The following is a 15979-nucleotide window of genomic DNA, read 5'->3' on the forward strand; positions in this document are numbered from 1 at the left end:
ACTATCCTTGGTACACATTCATTTCCTAAAACAGAGGCAAGTTCTTTACCCTAAAAAAACATTTATAAACCTTCCAGTGAACTGAAAGGAAACACGTAGGCTCCTCCAGAGTGATTGACAATAAGTGTTAAAGAGACTTTTTCGCATGGTTAAATATACATGTGTGCCTTGAGATTTTGGTGTGCTATTTGGTCTGCCTTGGGCACTCAAAAAAAGAAACCTGCTACTTTATGCGTGGCTGTGATCACAGAGGAGTCACAGCATATCAGAGCGGCTGTGTAATTTGAATATATCCTGTTTTTGTCTTGCTAACATCGAGTAGGCAGTTTGTTATATTACACTATTTTGGGGGTAAGCTAGTAGTACACCAGATACATTTGGTGATGTCATTGTATTGCCAATGAAAACCGGAAAACAATTCTTTCCCGAAAATACATCTGGTATTAGTTGTAGTATGTAATCTACCTGTGACAGGATTTTAACATGCTCACACCTGCCGTGACTTTACATCTTATATAATGATAAAGACAGCACCGGACGCTGGGACTGCGCGTCGACTAATTTCCATGTTTTTTATAGTTTTGGATCTGACCCAAATGAATATTTAGCTCTTTTTTGTATAAGATAACTATCTCAGTCAGAACGTACTTTGCATCCCTCTGCCTTCGCATTAGTTGTCAAGCTTTTGGGCGGCTCTCATCACACGAGTAAAAAAAGTGTTTGTATCAACAGAAGTTGCTTGGCAACTAAATCCCCTGACCCTCTTGCCTTATCTTGCATACCCTGACTGATTAGCCCTCAAGTGTGTAGAAAACATATGCAGTTGTTCACTCAGCCATACAGTGTGTTTCTTTTTTTTTTTTTATAGCCATGGCATTTGCATAATACAACTAGAGACACAAACATTTGCAGCACAGGAAGACAGAGGACAGGCCTATATTCTTATGTTGATCTAGATGCACAAGGGATTTCATCCTGATTTCATCATGAGTCTAGTCAGACAGACGAGAGAGGCTCAGCTGAATTCATAATCTCTATTTCTCTGTCTCCCCCACACTCACGCATCCGCACAGTGTTCAACTTGATACATTGGTTTAATTTGCATAAAAATAACATTATTCTTGGTTGCCACCGTTCTCTCCGGCCAGATATTGACGCTTTTTCTTTTTCGACTGGACCGCTGTGGGACTGCAATTGGGTCACCCAGGGTTGTTCACTCCCCCTGTTTCAATCTATGCAGTGCTTTGATATGTGTATGCAAGTGTTCAGCCAGATGGGCTGTGAGTTCCACAGAGCTCAAGGACAGTTTGGGGAGTGACTCAGTCAGCAGAGTGGCCGAGCCAGCCAGCACACTCTGTGAATTCACCAGTAACGGGAATCGTAGGGCCTGTTGGGAGCTGTGGAATTCGGATAGGGTTTCCTCTACTGACAGATAGGGGGGACAATCTGATTTAATTGTAACTATATACTGCAATACTACAGATTTTGTTGATATAGCAGTTTAATCTAGAATAATCTAGAGCTGAAGTATGTTTCCTGGTAGAGCAATCAAAATATTACATAAAACAACACCTGCACTATCTACAAATCTAAGAGCCGTGTGAAAATGTCATGCTGAACTTTGGGTTGGACTGGAGCTCCTTGCTGGTGGGTTGTGTGGGGGGAGGGTTGCAGATGGGGGAGAAGGGAGTTGGAATGAGGGTTAGGAGAACACAGGCTGCTGGTGCATGCTCCGCATTCCTCAGGTGTTGTCAGCATAGCTTGCTCAGTAATTACCTCTCTGTGAAAACATGCACAAAGCCACACTTTACTAGCAAACTGAAAGGCAGCAACTAAAGGGAAGCTGTTAGTGAGATGTCAGAGACAGATGGGGCTACATCTAGATTTACATTTAGGCCTATTATGAGCTGCAGTGGTTATTTTTCAGAAGAATGAGTGAGTAGAATTTGTTGAAGAATTGCAGACACGGTGTACTGCATGCACGCAGAGCAGCTACAGAAGCAGAGCCCGGCTGTGTGAGAGTCAGGCAGCTTGATTTATGCAGCAATCCATCTTCTCTCAAGGATATGGGCAGGTTGGGTAATGATTGTAGCCAAGCAGACCTTGGCACATGGATATAGTGGTGTGATACAGATGTACACTTGCAAAGATGGCGGTCAGCCTTCACACGCAGAATTTTTATGAACTTTGCATACAGGGAGTAGATTCCTGTGATCCTCCCTGTGCATGCTGCTTTTCATTGTTTCTCTCAGATGTCATCGCTTTCATCATTGACACCAGCGTCACAGAAGAAGCAGGTTCTCTTCGTCTGGGAACTCTTCCCTCTCCCCCCTCTTTGCCCCGCTCTGTCTCCTTGGCTGGCTCGCTAAAAGCTGAGGGATTGTGTGCAGATGTGCCTGGAGAGAGGCCAGCCCCCTCTGCCCTGGGAGAACATGTGGTCTGGGAGTGTTTACGCTGGCACTCTTTCAAGCTGTCTTCCCACACAGCATGCTGGCGTCTGTCTCTCCTGGATGACAATGCTCAACCCTCCTCCCACAAAGGGGGCATTCTCAGGTTGAGGTGACACCAGCAGTCATGTTTATTCACCCCGTTGACAAACAGGAGAGACAAATGTAAATAAGGAGTAAACACGTTTGCTGACATCAAAAAATTGTGTTTTACAGTGAACCTGATTAGGAGCGTTATTAAAACAGAAGAAAAAACTTTTATCATACGGCTATGCTATTCATCCCCCAACTTTCTTTGTTTATATTGTTTTGATACTTGGAGTGAACATTTGCTTGGATTCAACAGATATCCAGACACTTAAGGCATGTTTTGCTTAGATTCTCAGCATACTTCACATTCTCCCCTGTGATTCAGGCCCCGGGTAAACATCTGTAAGCTGAAAAGCCCTGAAAAGCAAGCTTTTTCTTAACACGAGTGGCAGCAAACTAAGTGTCAGTTTGCATAGTGTGTGAAATACTCACTGGTTGTTTTTAGTACCCATGATTAAATGCAAGTGGGGAAAAGGGACATGCACTGCAGGAACAGTGATTTATGGGCGTTTCGAATACAAAACTGCTGCAGTGGAAACAAACATCCTCTTGTGTTCTCTTTTTAACCAAGTGGCTCTTCGATCAAAGCTCCCTCATAGGACATGCCATGTAAAATTCACCAATTACTGCAATAAATTGTTGGTTTCTTTTTTGGTGTGTCAGTGAAATTAGTCAGTCTGCATGTCTCTCTGTAATGTAAGTATTCAGTGCCCCCTGCAGGTGTAGATGGTTCATGAAACTACTCCAAATCATATATTCACTTCTACAAAAAACAATTTCACAAAGATCACACACTGTTTGCTTAAAGCTTAAAGCTGTTACAATTTTAGGGGCAACCTATATTTTCTTGTGAAGGCCAGTTGTTCATCATATTGTCCATATTTGATGTCAGTTTTTGACATACAAATTGAGTTATCATATGAATAATTTGTTTTCATTCTCAATAAAGTGCATAACAAATGGATTATGACCCATTACAGCAGGGACGGGATAATTACAAATTTTTACTGTGGATTGCAATAAAAAAAACCTTCAATAAGTTGATGGTGGTGAATTTCATTAGCAGGATAATCATGAATCGAGATCATCATGAATATCCTCACATGGATGACTTGATAAAGCTGTCTACCTCACTGGCATACAGTCTGATATTGGGTTTCCTGATTTATTTTGAATTGCCTGAGCCTGTCTCCATGGCTGGATGCTCAGCTTGCACGTTGTATACCCCCAAAAAACAAAGTCAAATCAGATGTGTGTTCATACTACAGGCTCCAAACTAAAAAACAACTGGGAGATGAGGATACCACTGTTTGTTTATGCTTTTATATGATTTATGGTTACTTATTTAAGGTTCTTTGATTGATTGCTTCTCCCAAAAAAAAGTCCCATTTTTTAAGGAATAAAATATAAAATAATTAAAATAAAAATATATATACATTTGTTTTTATACTATAGACAGATGTATGTTCATCTTTTTCTGCTTAGCTTTGGAGACCAAGCAATTACAAGCAATATAATACAATCACTTATTTGTTTTGTGATTAATTACCTTCACTTAAGGCTGGAAAGACTAATGGTCTGTTGTGCATGCTCAACCAAAAACATGTATCCAACCATCATAACGAGTCCTCACTGTCATGTACCACTAGGGGGCATGATTTAGTGGCGAATGCAGAGGTTGAAGGTCCTCCACAATGTAGTTACACCTTCAGTTGAACTGTGCTTTTCTATGTTGGACCTGGTTCAACTCTGACTGAGCCACAGTGAGAGAAGTGACATTACAATGAGAGGGGATCATTCAAGTTGAAAGGCAAGAATGTATTTAAGTCCCCATTTAGCTGAACAATTGTGATTTAAAAATAGGATTTTATATTCAATATCACATTTTAAAAGTGATAACAGTGACGAACTGGAGTCTTCAGCTATATGATTTGCAGCAAAACAAGAAGTGTGGCCTACTGAAGTCTGATGGTTGGAAAAACACTTAAAAATCATTTTCTCTGCTCAACAACTCTGTAAGCAGCACGCCAGAGTTTAACAGCCATTTAACTGGCTGGTTACAGCACTCATCATCGTTTAAATTTCCAACGCGAAGAACAAAAGTCGGGACTGTGTGGGAATATTGAGCCAACATGGCTGATCTGAGGGCTCCAGTTGCAGGCCGCGCCGCCTCTCTCTCCCACCTCCACGGCTGATGAAAAAGCGCATGAAATAGGAGAAAAGGAGGTGTGTTAGAGCATGCGCAGACGGCGCTCGCCGCTTTTAGTTATCCCGTTTTTTGAGGACTCGAGCTTACGTCACGGGCTCGTCCACAGTGCTGGAGCTTGAGATCCACCATCCACTCATGCAACCACAAGCACAGGGAGGCATTGGCGCTGCGAGGGACAAAAACGCTCTTACTTTTTAATTTTTCTTTTTACTTTGGCACGGAATGAGGTGAACGGAGCCCCCCGGCGGCTGCAGCGCTTCTCGGACGTGTGGACGATTGTGGTGGCATGGTGTGGTGAAAGAGAGAGACCCCCAGGCAGGCAGGCAGCACGCACACAGAGAGACAGAGGTTACACTGTGCATCATGTTTGAATGCTGATAATCAATTAGAAATATACATGACTGTGCTGCTGCATTGCCCATAGCCTCGCCGGGCTGAAGCGAGCCTCTCTTTGTACTGCCGAAGCCCGTGTGAAGCGGCCACCGTGCGGGGCTGAGGGGTGCAACTGAACGGACAATCGCACCCGGACCATTGAAGGGGTTCGGATGAGGTGGTCGATCGGGTTGTTAGATTGTAGAAATCCAGCCAACTTTTCCTCTATTCCTTTCTAACAGCGGTGCCATCGAGCATTGCTCAGGAGATGGCGATGAGGTTGCTCTACTTGGGATTTATACTCTGCTTGGAGATCACATCTCCTCACGGTGCAACCGTAGGTAAGAAAGCCCGTTGTGTTATCTCGCATTGTGATACTCTAGAAAGCATGACCACTTTTTTTCCCTTCTCCTTTCCTGCAAAGCATCTGTGCACAGGCCTGTGCTCACCAGAGTTGGAGCCAACACCGCAAATGGGGTTGTCTTCACAATAACACAGTGTGCCACAGCAGCAGTCCCCCTGAAGAGGGAGAGGATCGATCATTAGGAAAGCCTTTAATCACACAAAGTACCGCAAAGACAAACAACGCGCAGATTATTTCTGTGGCGTAAAAATCTGTCTGCGTTTTTTTTTCCTCCTTTCTTTAGCAGTGCTCCTGTCTGAGCAGACAGAATGGGCCTGCAAGGATGGCAGACAGTGAGGTTATTCACTGCTGGTGTATTCACCGGTTAAAAAGGCAACACTTGCATGACATGAACGCAACAATGCGTAAAAATATCCCCTCTAAGAGAGAAATCCAATTCCTCATGTTATCCAAAAGGCTACAGCTGATAGCCACCTTTCAACCCATTTAAAAAAAACAACCCGAGCCAGCAGCAGCAGCACGCTTGAGTTTCATATCAAACCTGTGGGAGTCATCATCGGTCAGATCAGCTTTCACGTTTGTTTTCAGCCACTTGGCGCATGTGAAAACAACAGTTGTGTCTGCGAGTGAACGGATAATCTTAATGGCGCGGCTTGTCCCGACGTGCAGCGTCAGTAGCTGCCTCGGAAACCACAGTTTATTACTGACAGCTAGCCAGGTACGGTCTGATAGTGAAATGAATAGCCGTGCAGTTATCCTCTTGCGTCCCAGGAGCTCCTTAATGCTCCCCGAGTCCCTGATAGTAATAATGAGACATTAAATGCACCATCGCTCTTGTGACAGTGCGTCGCAGACCTGTTGAGCTAACAGCTCGCTGTTTATGACCTCAGCGCTTTAATGGGAGCGTGAACATGGTAGTGCATGTGTTTGTGTTTTTAATCTGACCACGTTTAACTTGCATAACTAGAATTATGAATCAGGTTTCGCAGAAGGCACAGGATGATAGTCTGCTGTAAGTCGTCCATCACATTTAGTGGATGTAAAGCAGTGAAGAAGTCATGCTTTAGTATTGACGTCCTGTCTTGCTCAGACCTGACAGCTTTCTTTGTGGATGAATATGTGTAAAATCAATGTGACAGTCTCTTTCACTTTTTTAGTCCATGTTTACTTGGATGCCCGAAGGAAAAACAACACATTAAAACCTTAATTCTGCCATGAAGGCAGCCCATGTCGTTGCAAAAAAAGAAATTGCTCCTGCCCTTCTCCCTGTTGCGAGATCTTACATAAGTTTCATTAGATTTTGATGGAGGCTGTTCAGAGTGAAAGCCATAGCTGAGGTTACAGGAGTGGGGAAGCTCCTCCCACCTCCTCCATCAGTATGTAACATCTGGACACAGGGAGACCATTAATCCAACTTAGATGTGACTGCAGTGGGAGGGGGGAACCAGCTGAAGAGCTGAGGGTGAAGCCGGGTGAGGCAAAATAAACTTCCAAGATTCACTTGGATACTCTCTGAAACTGACATGTAGTTACATAACAGGCAGCCGGGGATGGAAACGATCTATGTGTGTTATGTCATTAGTAACAGTTGATTTGTCAGCCCGCCCGTCCAAGGAGTGTTGTTTCAAAAGAGTAGAAGTGATCAGATGAGTGGATACAAACCCCTAAGGCCGGCCACTTGGGCTGGATTTGTCTGGATCACCACTGGGCCACAGCATGAATTTACGAATGAGAAAGGATTAGTGAGAGGAAGGTCAAAAGTTGACAGTTCAACTTTGGACAGACCCCTTTTGTTTGTTATTGATCCCTGGTGTTCCTCAGAGTCTATGATCGTGTCCCTTAAAGGCGTCCGTGAAGAAACCAGAACACGGTGTGAATCGATGCTTGCTCCTCGTGTATGATTTTGACATTTAGGATGCAACTAACAATTATTTTGTTCATCAGTTGTTCTGCAGATCTTTTTTAGCAGTCAATTGGTTATTGATTGGTCTACAAATCGTAAGAAAAATGCAAAAATGTCCCCCAGAATAGGTTCTTTTTGTTCAGCCAACAGTCCAAAACTCAAAAATATTTAGTTAACGATAAAAATAAGATAAAGTAAAGCATCAAATTGTAATATTTTATCAGCTGGAACCATCACATGGTTGGCATTTTGCTTGAGGGATGATTAATTAATGACGAAGCTAAAGTTATTAGTTGATTTATTAATTAGTGGATTCACTTTTTAAGTATTTTTTAAATGAAAACAGCTTCTCAATGGTGAAGATTGGTTGCTTTTCTTTTTCATATGTGATGTTTGTTGTAGTAAACTGAATATCGGCAAGTTTTGGACTCTTGGTCTGACAAAACAGAAGGAAGAATCTGGAAAACTGAGAAGGACAGATTGTTCTCTGACATTTTACAGTCAACCTGATTATTTCAGAAGCTAATGGATCGACAGCTAAACAATTAATCAGCTTATTTTTTCAAATTATTTGTAGTCTTGAAATACATTCTGCCGCTCATGCAACAAAATCGTACCGTGTTGAATGAAGTTCTTCGTTTTTACTTTATCTTTAGAATCCTATCATCAAGACGTCCATGTTGGATAACTTTGTGAGTTTACATATAGGATCTCAACAACCTTTAAGGGCAGACGACTCCCCGTTGGTGAAAAGTGTAAATCTGGGTCAGAGGCTAAAGAGGTTGAATTCCTGAGGAGCCTACCCTCTGTTTGCCTGACCTTTTTAATGGGACCTGGCTTACCTTTTCCTCAGAACTGTCACTGGAAACATCTGCTGGAAAAATTCAGCATCCCTCATACAAATTCAACAGGTAATAGCACTTGGATTGCTCTCTTCAGCTCTTCCAAGTGGAGGTCACTGGGGAGCACTTATTGTAACTCTGTACACCTGAGGCTGTCTGGTGATGCACTCTCATCAGGTGACACGGATAATCCCCAAATGATTTTGTCTTCTCAAAAAGAAACGTTGGATTAAAAAGCCTAAAATGCTTGGATTAGAATTTAGTCCAAGTGCTTCTTTTATACATTCTTTGGTTTGTGAGGGAAATTTAATGCAAAGCTTGTGTGCAGGTGTTTCCATTTTGGTTCTGACCTTGTGAAATTTTTTGTGAAATGATAATAGCAGACAGTGGGATTCTTGACCGTAGCTGCAGAAAAGATCCCCTTTTTATCCCTCTACTTCCTGCGCTGCATTGCAATCAACCGTGACTAGAGGGTAAAACCAGATTAACATAAATGTCTTCGGTGTTGTTCCCCACATATTGAAGGCGTGAGACCGCAGATGAAAGAGTGTTTGTTGATTGTGAATAGCAGGGGTGTACTGTAATTGGTGTTTTCTACTAGCTACATCACTGTTTACCCTGTTTAGCGCCTAAGACCCAAAAAGGGAACGGATCGGCTTCTTTAACAAAATAGGATGTGTGGGTGTGTGTTAATGCAGCTCTGTAAGATTCATTGGGCTTTTTATATAATCAGGCTTGCTATGCTATCATTTCCTCCTGTCATTAATATGATTATGACTCTTAGAAATTCCTGTTTTTTGAACATGCAACACAAAACACATCTTTAGATGGGGACATCGAGATCTGTTTTCCTTGCACTTCATGAGGACAGTACACAGAGTTGTTAAAATGTTGCACAGGGTTGCAAAGTTTGCCTGACACCTGGCACAGCTGTGAGAATAAAGTCTTTGTGACTCCTGTTTAACTTGGACAGCGATAATGGTGAACTCCTCACCGGATGCCTTGAGCTGAATCCACAGATCGTCAGTTTTCGGCGACTGTCAGCTGCTGCTTGTTGTGCGTTTGTTCCTGTTGGCTTTTACCGCATCACAGTCGAGCTCACCTCAGATGTTGCCGATCTTCCTGGCTTTGCATTTGACAGGGAAATCAATTTGATCGCAGGGGCCCTTCGGTGCTTTCACACGTGGTCGGACGTGATCAGAGGATCTGATATAAGGAGAGAACGTTCCAATTTCATGGACTGCTGCCAAGTGTCAAAGCCGTTAACTTTCATCAAAGTCGCAGCCATGACTCCTAGTCATTGGCTGGTGATATCTGTGTGGCAAAGATATGGACACAGTTTGAATTTTTATAGTACTTCTGTGTAAGGGACCATGTCAATGTTCTGTATAAGTACAGTAGCTGATCACAAATTTTCATTTTCAGTCTTTCAGGAGATAAAAACATTAGGGATAATAGATAGATAGATGAGGACATACAATAATCAAACATATTAAACATTATATTACAAATACAGTGTAAACATTGCTGCGATCTGGGACTTAACAAAATAAGAGAGTTTATCATGGTAATAATTATAATTCTATCAATTCTGATGGAATTGTATTAGGTACGCATCCAACCATCTGTGATATGATATGATTTATTAAACCATGTTAGATTGAATAATATAATAATACAACTGCCTGTAGGGTTGGTCGATAATATGTTAGATGATATACATTTTGTTGCCATACTGTTAATACCTTTACTAATATCTCTGGATGGAGTAGAACATTGTCGATAGCGTTGGACTTCTTTGTGGCAACATTTGATTTTTTAGAAACAAAAAGGTCTGTTTTATCCATCAACAATTTCTCAATTGTTTTATTTTTTTAATATGGATTATATCACAATATGTGTTGATAAGTTATGATATAAAGCCTAGTGTACTGTGATAGAGAGGATTTTCAACCATCTTGCCAATGTCATCTACACTGACACCACATTAATTCTTTTATTTTGATAATTTAATTATTTTAATTTGATCATCATCCATGATGATCTGGTCTCTTGGATTACTGTTATTTCCTCCTCTCTAGCAGACTGATATAACTGACATCCTATAAAGTATACTATAGGTAGCATATCCTTAATTACTTGTTGCCAGGTTATGACACGCACTGAAAATAGAACATCACATAAAAGCTTAATGGGATACCACTACTCCAAACCCATGGGTTCAATAACAATTAAATTCATTAAATAAACATAAAAAGATGGCTCACATTTTTATCATTAATGCATTAAAACAGAATATAAACAGCTAAAAGTGTTAAAAAGATGTCAGTAAGACATTGAATGTGATAATAAAAGGAGTTATGATGTCACAGGAACACGGTGCAGGCAGCTCTAATGAGCACCAGTTTCACCTGCTATAAGTAAACTTTCTTTAACCTCTTGAAAATGACATTCACTTTGGTTTGAAAACTACTATTAATAGCTATTTGCAACTTTTGAGTTTGTATTTCCTCATCTGATCCTGTTATCACCTTTACTCATGTACTCTGAAACTCAACAATTCTATCGAGATTGAAGGGTGTGAGACTCAACTGTGCTTCTGAAGGTCCACAGTTTTTACGGTAAAGTTAACTACTGAAGGTTTCCAAGGTCTTTTTATGATATTCTCCTGTTTGTAGGTCGTTCATACTTGTGCTCATCCGTGAGGGTTTTAATCACTCATGCTAGAATTATAGTTCATGCCGCATTTCCAGAAGAGACCTTTTATGTGTCACACAGTCTAGCTTTGGATCTCACCGCGGAACAAAGAGGTCATCTGTTAAGATGTGAAGTGGATGACAACTCATTTGTGCATTGTTTATGAGTCATTCCTAGCAATTATCGAGCCAGGAACATTCCTCCCTCCTGCGTCTTTTAGAGTGAATCTAATGAGGGATTCGTAGAGATCGACCTGCATGAAATCACAAAAACATTTCAACCTTCAACTGAAGCGAAAGTCTTATTCGGTAACATACTCTTTCCATACCTTACTCCTGTAGCCTTGGATGTTTTTTCCTGGTTGCTCCAGAGGACAGAGACAAGGAATGATTTACAGTCATCCCAGTTGCAGTGAATGCCTCAATTTATGTGGTTCAGCCTTCATTTTGTGGCTCACATATTCTGTTTTCATAACAGCTGAATCTGGTTTGACTTTTCCTCTATGGGTGGACAGAGCTGTGCTATGCAGAGGCTACAGGGCGGTTGTGGAAGAACTCTGTAGAAAGCACTGTGAAGCCTCTTTACATTTATCTTTATGTCCATCAATCACACTCACTCATTGTGTGTCTTTAACTGCGTTGCCTTTTACTGCTCTGGCCTGTGACGTCCTGCAGAGCCTCATCAGGTTACCTCTGAGGTCAAAGCTGCACCCTTTTGTCGTGCAGTGACACAAAAACAAGGCTTTCAGGCACTAGAGTAGGTACTAACTCCAACTCAGTCTTCTGCTGTTTATGCATGTTCAACCTCTTTGAAACCGGCTCTTGTGGATTAGAACTCCGATTGCCTATGGGCATTGTATGCGCACTGTGAGCTGGGTAAAGTGCTCAAGTGCTTGGCTGTGGTTTGGCTTGACACAAAGATAAGTGGTTGTTTCCACTGGATGGGCACTGCACAGTGCGACCATTGAAGAAGTTGATTTCTAATGGCTAAAGCAGTGGCTGTTGGATAGTGTTTATTAAACTTGTTCTGTGCTTTCTGCCCTCGTATTAGGAGTGGGCGATCTGGCCAAAAAATATTATCGAGATCTATTTAGATAGTGAAACGTGAGAATATTAATTTAAAACAGAAAAGCAGACTTAAAATAGCCAATGATTTTCTCCGTTTGCACAACTTAAACACAAAATTACATGAGATATAATACTTCTTTAGCACAAGCTTCTTATCCACCACATTGCTAGCTATAAGTCACGTTGCATTGTGTACAGGCTTTAAATTCAGATTATTTCAATTGTCAGTTAACATGTGGATTATTTTCTCCATTAATCGATTAGTTGTTTGGTCTATAAAATATCAGAAAGTGGTGAAAAATGTTGATCAGTGTTTTCCAAAGCCCAATATTATGTCCTTAAACATCCTGTTTTGTCAACAACCCAAAAATATTCAGTTTACTGTTGTAGAAGAGTGAAGACACAAGCAAGTATTCACATTTAAGGTGGAATCAGAGAACTTTTTCTCGAATATCAAAATAGTTGGCGATTAATTGCAATAGTTGGCAACTAATCGATGGAGGAAGGAAGAGCCACGTGAAGTAAATCATCCTATCAGCATAGACATCTTAGCTACATCACTTGACTGGTTTGTTCACGTAGCGCGGGTCTGCTAGTCATTGAGGTTATATGAGGTACGGAAACAGAACTAACTCAGAACAGATTACGATCTAAAGTCATCAGATCGCCCACCCCTTCCTCATATGGCTAAATATTCCACATTTTACATCTTAAAGGCTCAGACTCTGGTTAAAAAATAGTCCCTCTTCCAACTGAATAATTAATACAGCACAAAATTCAGTAATAACATCTTCCCTCTGCGCTCATTCTCATCCCTGCGGTCCTCGTTTGGTTTTAATTGTTACTTGCAATGCAGGGATTCTTGCTTTGAAATCATGCTAAACTGAGCAGAGAAATCACTTCAAACTTGACCTCAGGGGTCTAATTACATACTGTAGTCGGTTTGCTTTTTCTGTTTCACTCCCTGAAACACCCTGGAGCTCCACAATGGAGGACCAGTAAGGGGTGATGGGTGATGAGAAACAGTCCTAGTTTTATTTCCACTTTCCCCTGGCACTGCCATTGTACGCAGCAGGACCATCGAGACCCAGAGTCCCATCTATTTATTCATTCATTCGAGTCATTTCACATTCCCATTCGTACTGTTATCTTTAAACAGAATTTAATAGAATCCATGCTCCATTGCTCAACCTAGAAATTATCCACATGGGGATTGGCTTGGTTGAAAACTAGGATGTGCTCGGTTTTAGAGGCATGCTTGTGAAACAAAAGTAAATTTCATACATTTCAATTTGTGACGAAACATTCCACTTGAGTCTGTGTGCACTTCGATGATGGTCTTTTTCACTGTGATGTGTGGCATTTTTTACTAAAGCAAACTTTTTTAATAAAGTCCATCCCGTTTTACACTTTGAATGACCATTCTAAGTTAGTCTCGTAGCAAAAACAAACAGGCAACCAGTCATTTCCCTTGAATTCACAAGCAAAACTGTTGTAGTTTCTTTGAATCTAGCTGCTCGTCTGTAACAGATTGTCTTTTTGAGGCAAAGCGATACACATGAAATCAATTAGAAGGTGCTGGAATGTGCTGCATGGATCTGGAGTTGATTTGTAGAGCAGCGATGGCCATATTGAGAGAGACAGATCAGGGTGGGGGAAGAAGTGGGTCAGTGTTTGGTCCCAGCTGGTGATGGTGTCTGGAGGCCTCCATCACTTGGCTGCTGAAGCGGTGCCACAACACCATTTACTCACCATCCCACAGAGTTCCTCTTGAGGCTCGAGATTGTTTTGTCAAGTTTTTGGATTACATAAAAAACCTTAAATGTCCTCTTGTAAATGGCCTTGAACACACTTTATTCTTCTTGTTAAGCGCCCAGGAGGGGTGTTTCTATAAGAGCCAGCTCTGTGTATGTTTATGCATTTGCTCATTCGCTCGTGTTTAATGCTCTTTGCCATGGGCAGCGCTTAGGGGCTATTCGGTTTGCACTGTTTGGACAGCACAGAGCTTCAGTGGGCCCGCATAAGGAAATACAGTGTGTGCACCACACAACGGGGAGTATGTCCGCCAACTGGAGCCTGGGCATCCACATGCTCGGAAGTAACTCAGTGATTTATAGCATAGCGTGTACGTCAACTCAAGAGTCAAACATTTGTTCAGTGAATCTTTAGTGCCAGCAGTAATGGAGGAGCTTGTAATCCAGTCTAGCTTCTCTTACGCATGTTTTCTTAGCTCCCTAATTTCTGAATAATGTCAAGTTAAATATTGCTATTTTAAAGATATATTTTAAAGATATATTTTAAAGAAGTTTCAGCGCTAACATGAGGAAGCCCTGTAATGGATCTTCTTTGGTTCGTAAAATGGTGATGACTTTATCATGATTTCTTGATTTGACAAGATAATGAGGAAAGAAAATAGAATTTACAGTCAGTGATTTCAAATTTTAACCACCAACACCCCAATTTGGCATCTTCGAATGTCTCCTCCAAGTAAGAGCTGGGAAACCGTTGAGAAAACTGAAATTATTTTGAGTGTAGAGCATTAGATGTAAAGTTGGGTAGAAACACTAATCCCGTGTCTAATGGACAAATACTCCAGACATTTTTACAGAGTGCTGGCCTTCAGGCATTCTTGGGCGTACAGCCGCCTGAAGGTCTTTCTCAGCATTCATGTTTAATGCCTTTGCCGTATTGCCCCACCATAAACGGCTTGAATGAAATACACTTTCAGTGCAGCATATTGTAACTACATCAGACTGACAGGCATTTTGGTTTTTGTGGAAGACGGCTGTTTTAAAATCATGCTGTGTGTGTGTTTCTTTTTTAAACGAGCCAAATAAAGATATTCGTACACGGTGTAATTTCTCTTCAGGAATAGAAACTGTTTCCTGTGATGCGTCCAAAGTTTCCCTCACTCGGTAATGGTGTGAAATTCAAAACTCTTGAGGGTTTTAACTAAGGCTGTGAAAGTTATTTTTCTCATTTTCTTCTCTAATTAGATGTGGTTTTGCTCTAATAGATACCCACAGGATGGTTGTTTTTCTCAGGGTATCTTAATATGGAGGCAGTGGTGTATATCATACTAATCTTACTTTTTAAAAGTTGATCATAAGCAAAAGAAGGATATTATTATTTAAATGTGATAATCCTCCTGTTTTTGTGGATAGAAGAGTTGAATGCTGTGGGATTTCCTTCCATTTAGTCACAGCAGTGTGATCAGGTTGCCTTTCAGCTGTGGCAGGAAATGCTTTAGTTGGAAGGCATTATCAGACTGGGACTCTGTTGGAGGCAAACACACTGGGCTTGTAGGAGTTCCTGTAAGTGAAGTATGTACCTTGATTCAATGGGATTGGTGTTTGCTGTTGGGCCAATCCTAGGAGACTAAATAAAGGCCTTCTTCATTCCCTTTTGTAGGTAAAGTGGACTCAAATGGTTCAACATCCCAGCCTCTTTCGGACCCTCCAGAAATTGTCAGCATTTTGGCAGTAACTTTGGAAAAAAGGCGACTTTGCAGGCTGAATTAACAATTCACATCTCTGTTTGAGATATTTCAGTGGGCTTTGAAAGAGGACTGCTGAGGGGGGAAGGCTGCCAGCCTTTCCCCCAGTCTCTAACCCCTCCTCTGCCACAACCTCCAATTAGGCTCGGAGGTTCTCCCCTCTGCGGTCATTTCATGCTGGTGTGTTAAAGCGATGATAAAATTAGAACCCGCAATGTTTTATTTCCAGTTTTATGCCCACTCACAAGGAACAACTGGCTCGGCCCAACTGCTTCACACAGGGACCAGAGATCCAGAGAGATGCCTTCACACAGCCGCCTGTCGGAGGCTTCAATGCTTTTACTCATTGCAGCTCAGGGTTCAGTCAGTGTGGCTGTGTGTTTGCTTGTTGGGTCTTTAGGCAGATTAAATGGCAACGTATAAGCACAGGCAAATCCAGTGTATTTACCACCAAACAAAATGTACCAGGACATTGGTACGCAGAAAGGAAGC

At 41.5% G+C, this 15979-nt stretch overlaps 1 protein-coding gene across 3 annotated transcripts in view; it reads left to right on the top strand.

Moving 5' to 3' along the window:
• The first annotated feature begins 4861 nt into the window (after window positions 1-4861).
• Window positions 4862-15979, top strand: part of LOC311265525 (low-density lipoprotein receptor-related protein 1-like) — an 89380-nt gene continuing 78262 nt past the window's right edge. For all 3 annotated transcript variants that reach the window (XM_084367273.1, XM_084367274.1, XM_084367275.1), the window contains exon 1: window positions 4862-5459. In XM_084367273.1, the coding sequence (XP_084223399.1) occupies window positions 5387-5459 (73 nt within the window). In that variant the 5' untranslated portion in view covers window positions 4862-5386. The remainder of the gene's footprint in view (window positions 5460-15979) is intronic.

Source organism: Pagrus pagrus (assembly GCF_965226575.1).
Source record: "Pagrus pagrus genome assembly, chromosome: 11".
Lineage (NCBI taxonomy): Eukaryota > Metazoa > Chordata > Actinopteri > Spariformes > Sparidae > Pagrus > Pagrus pagrus.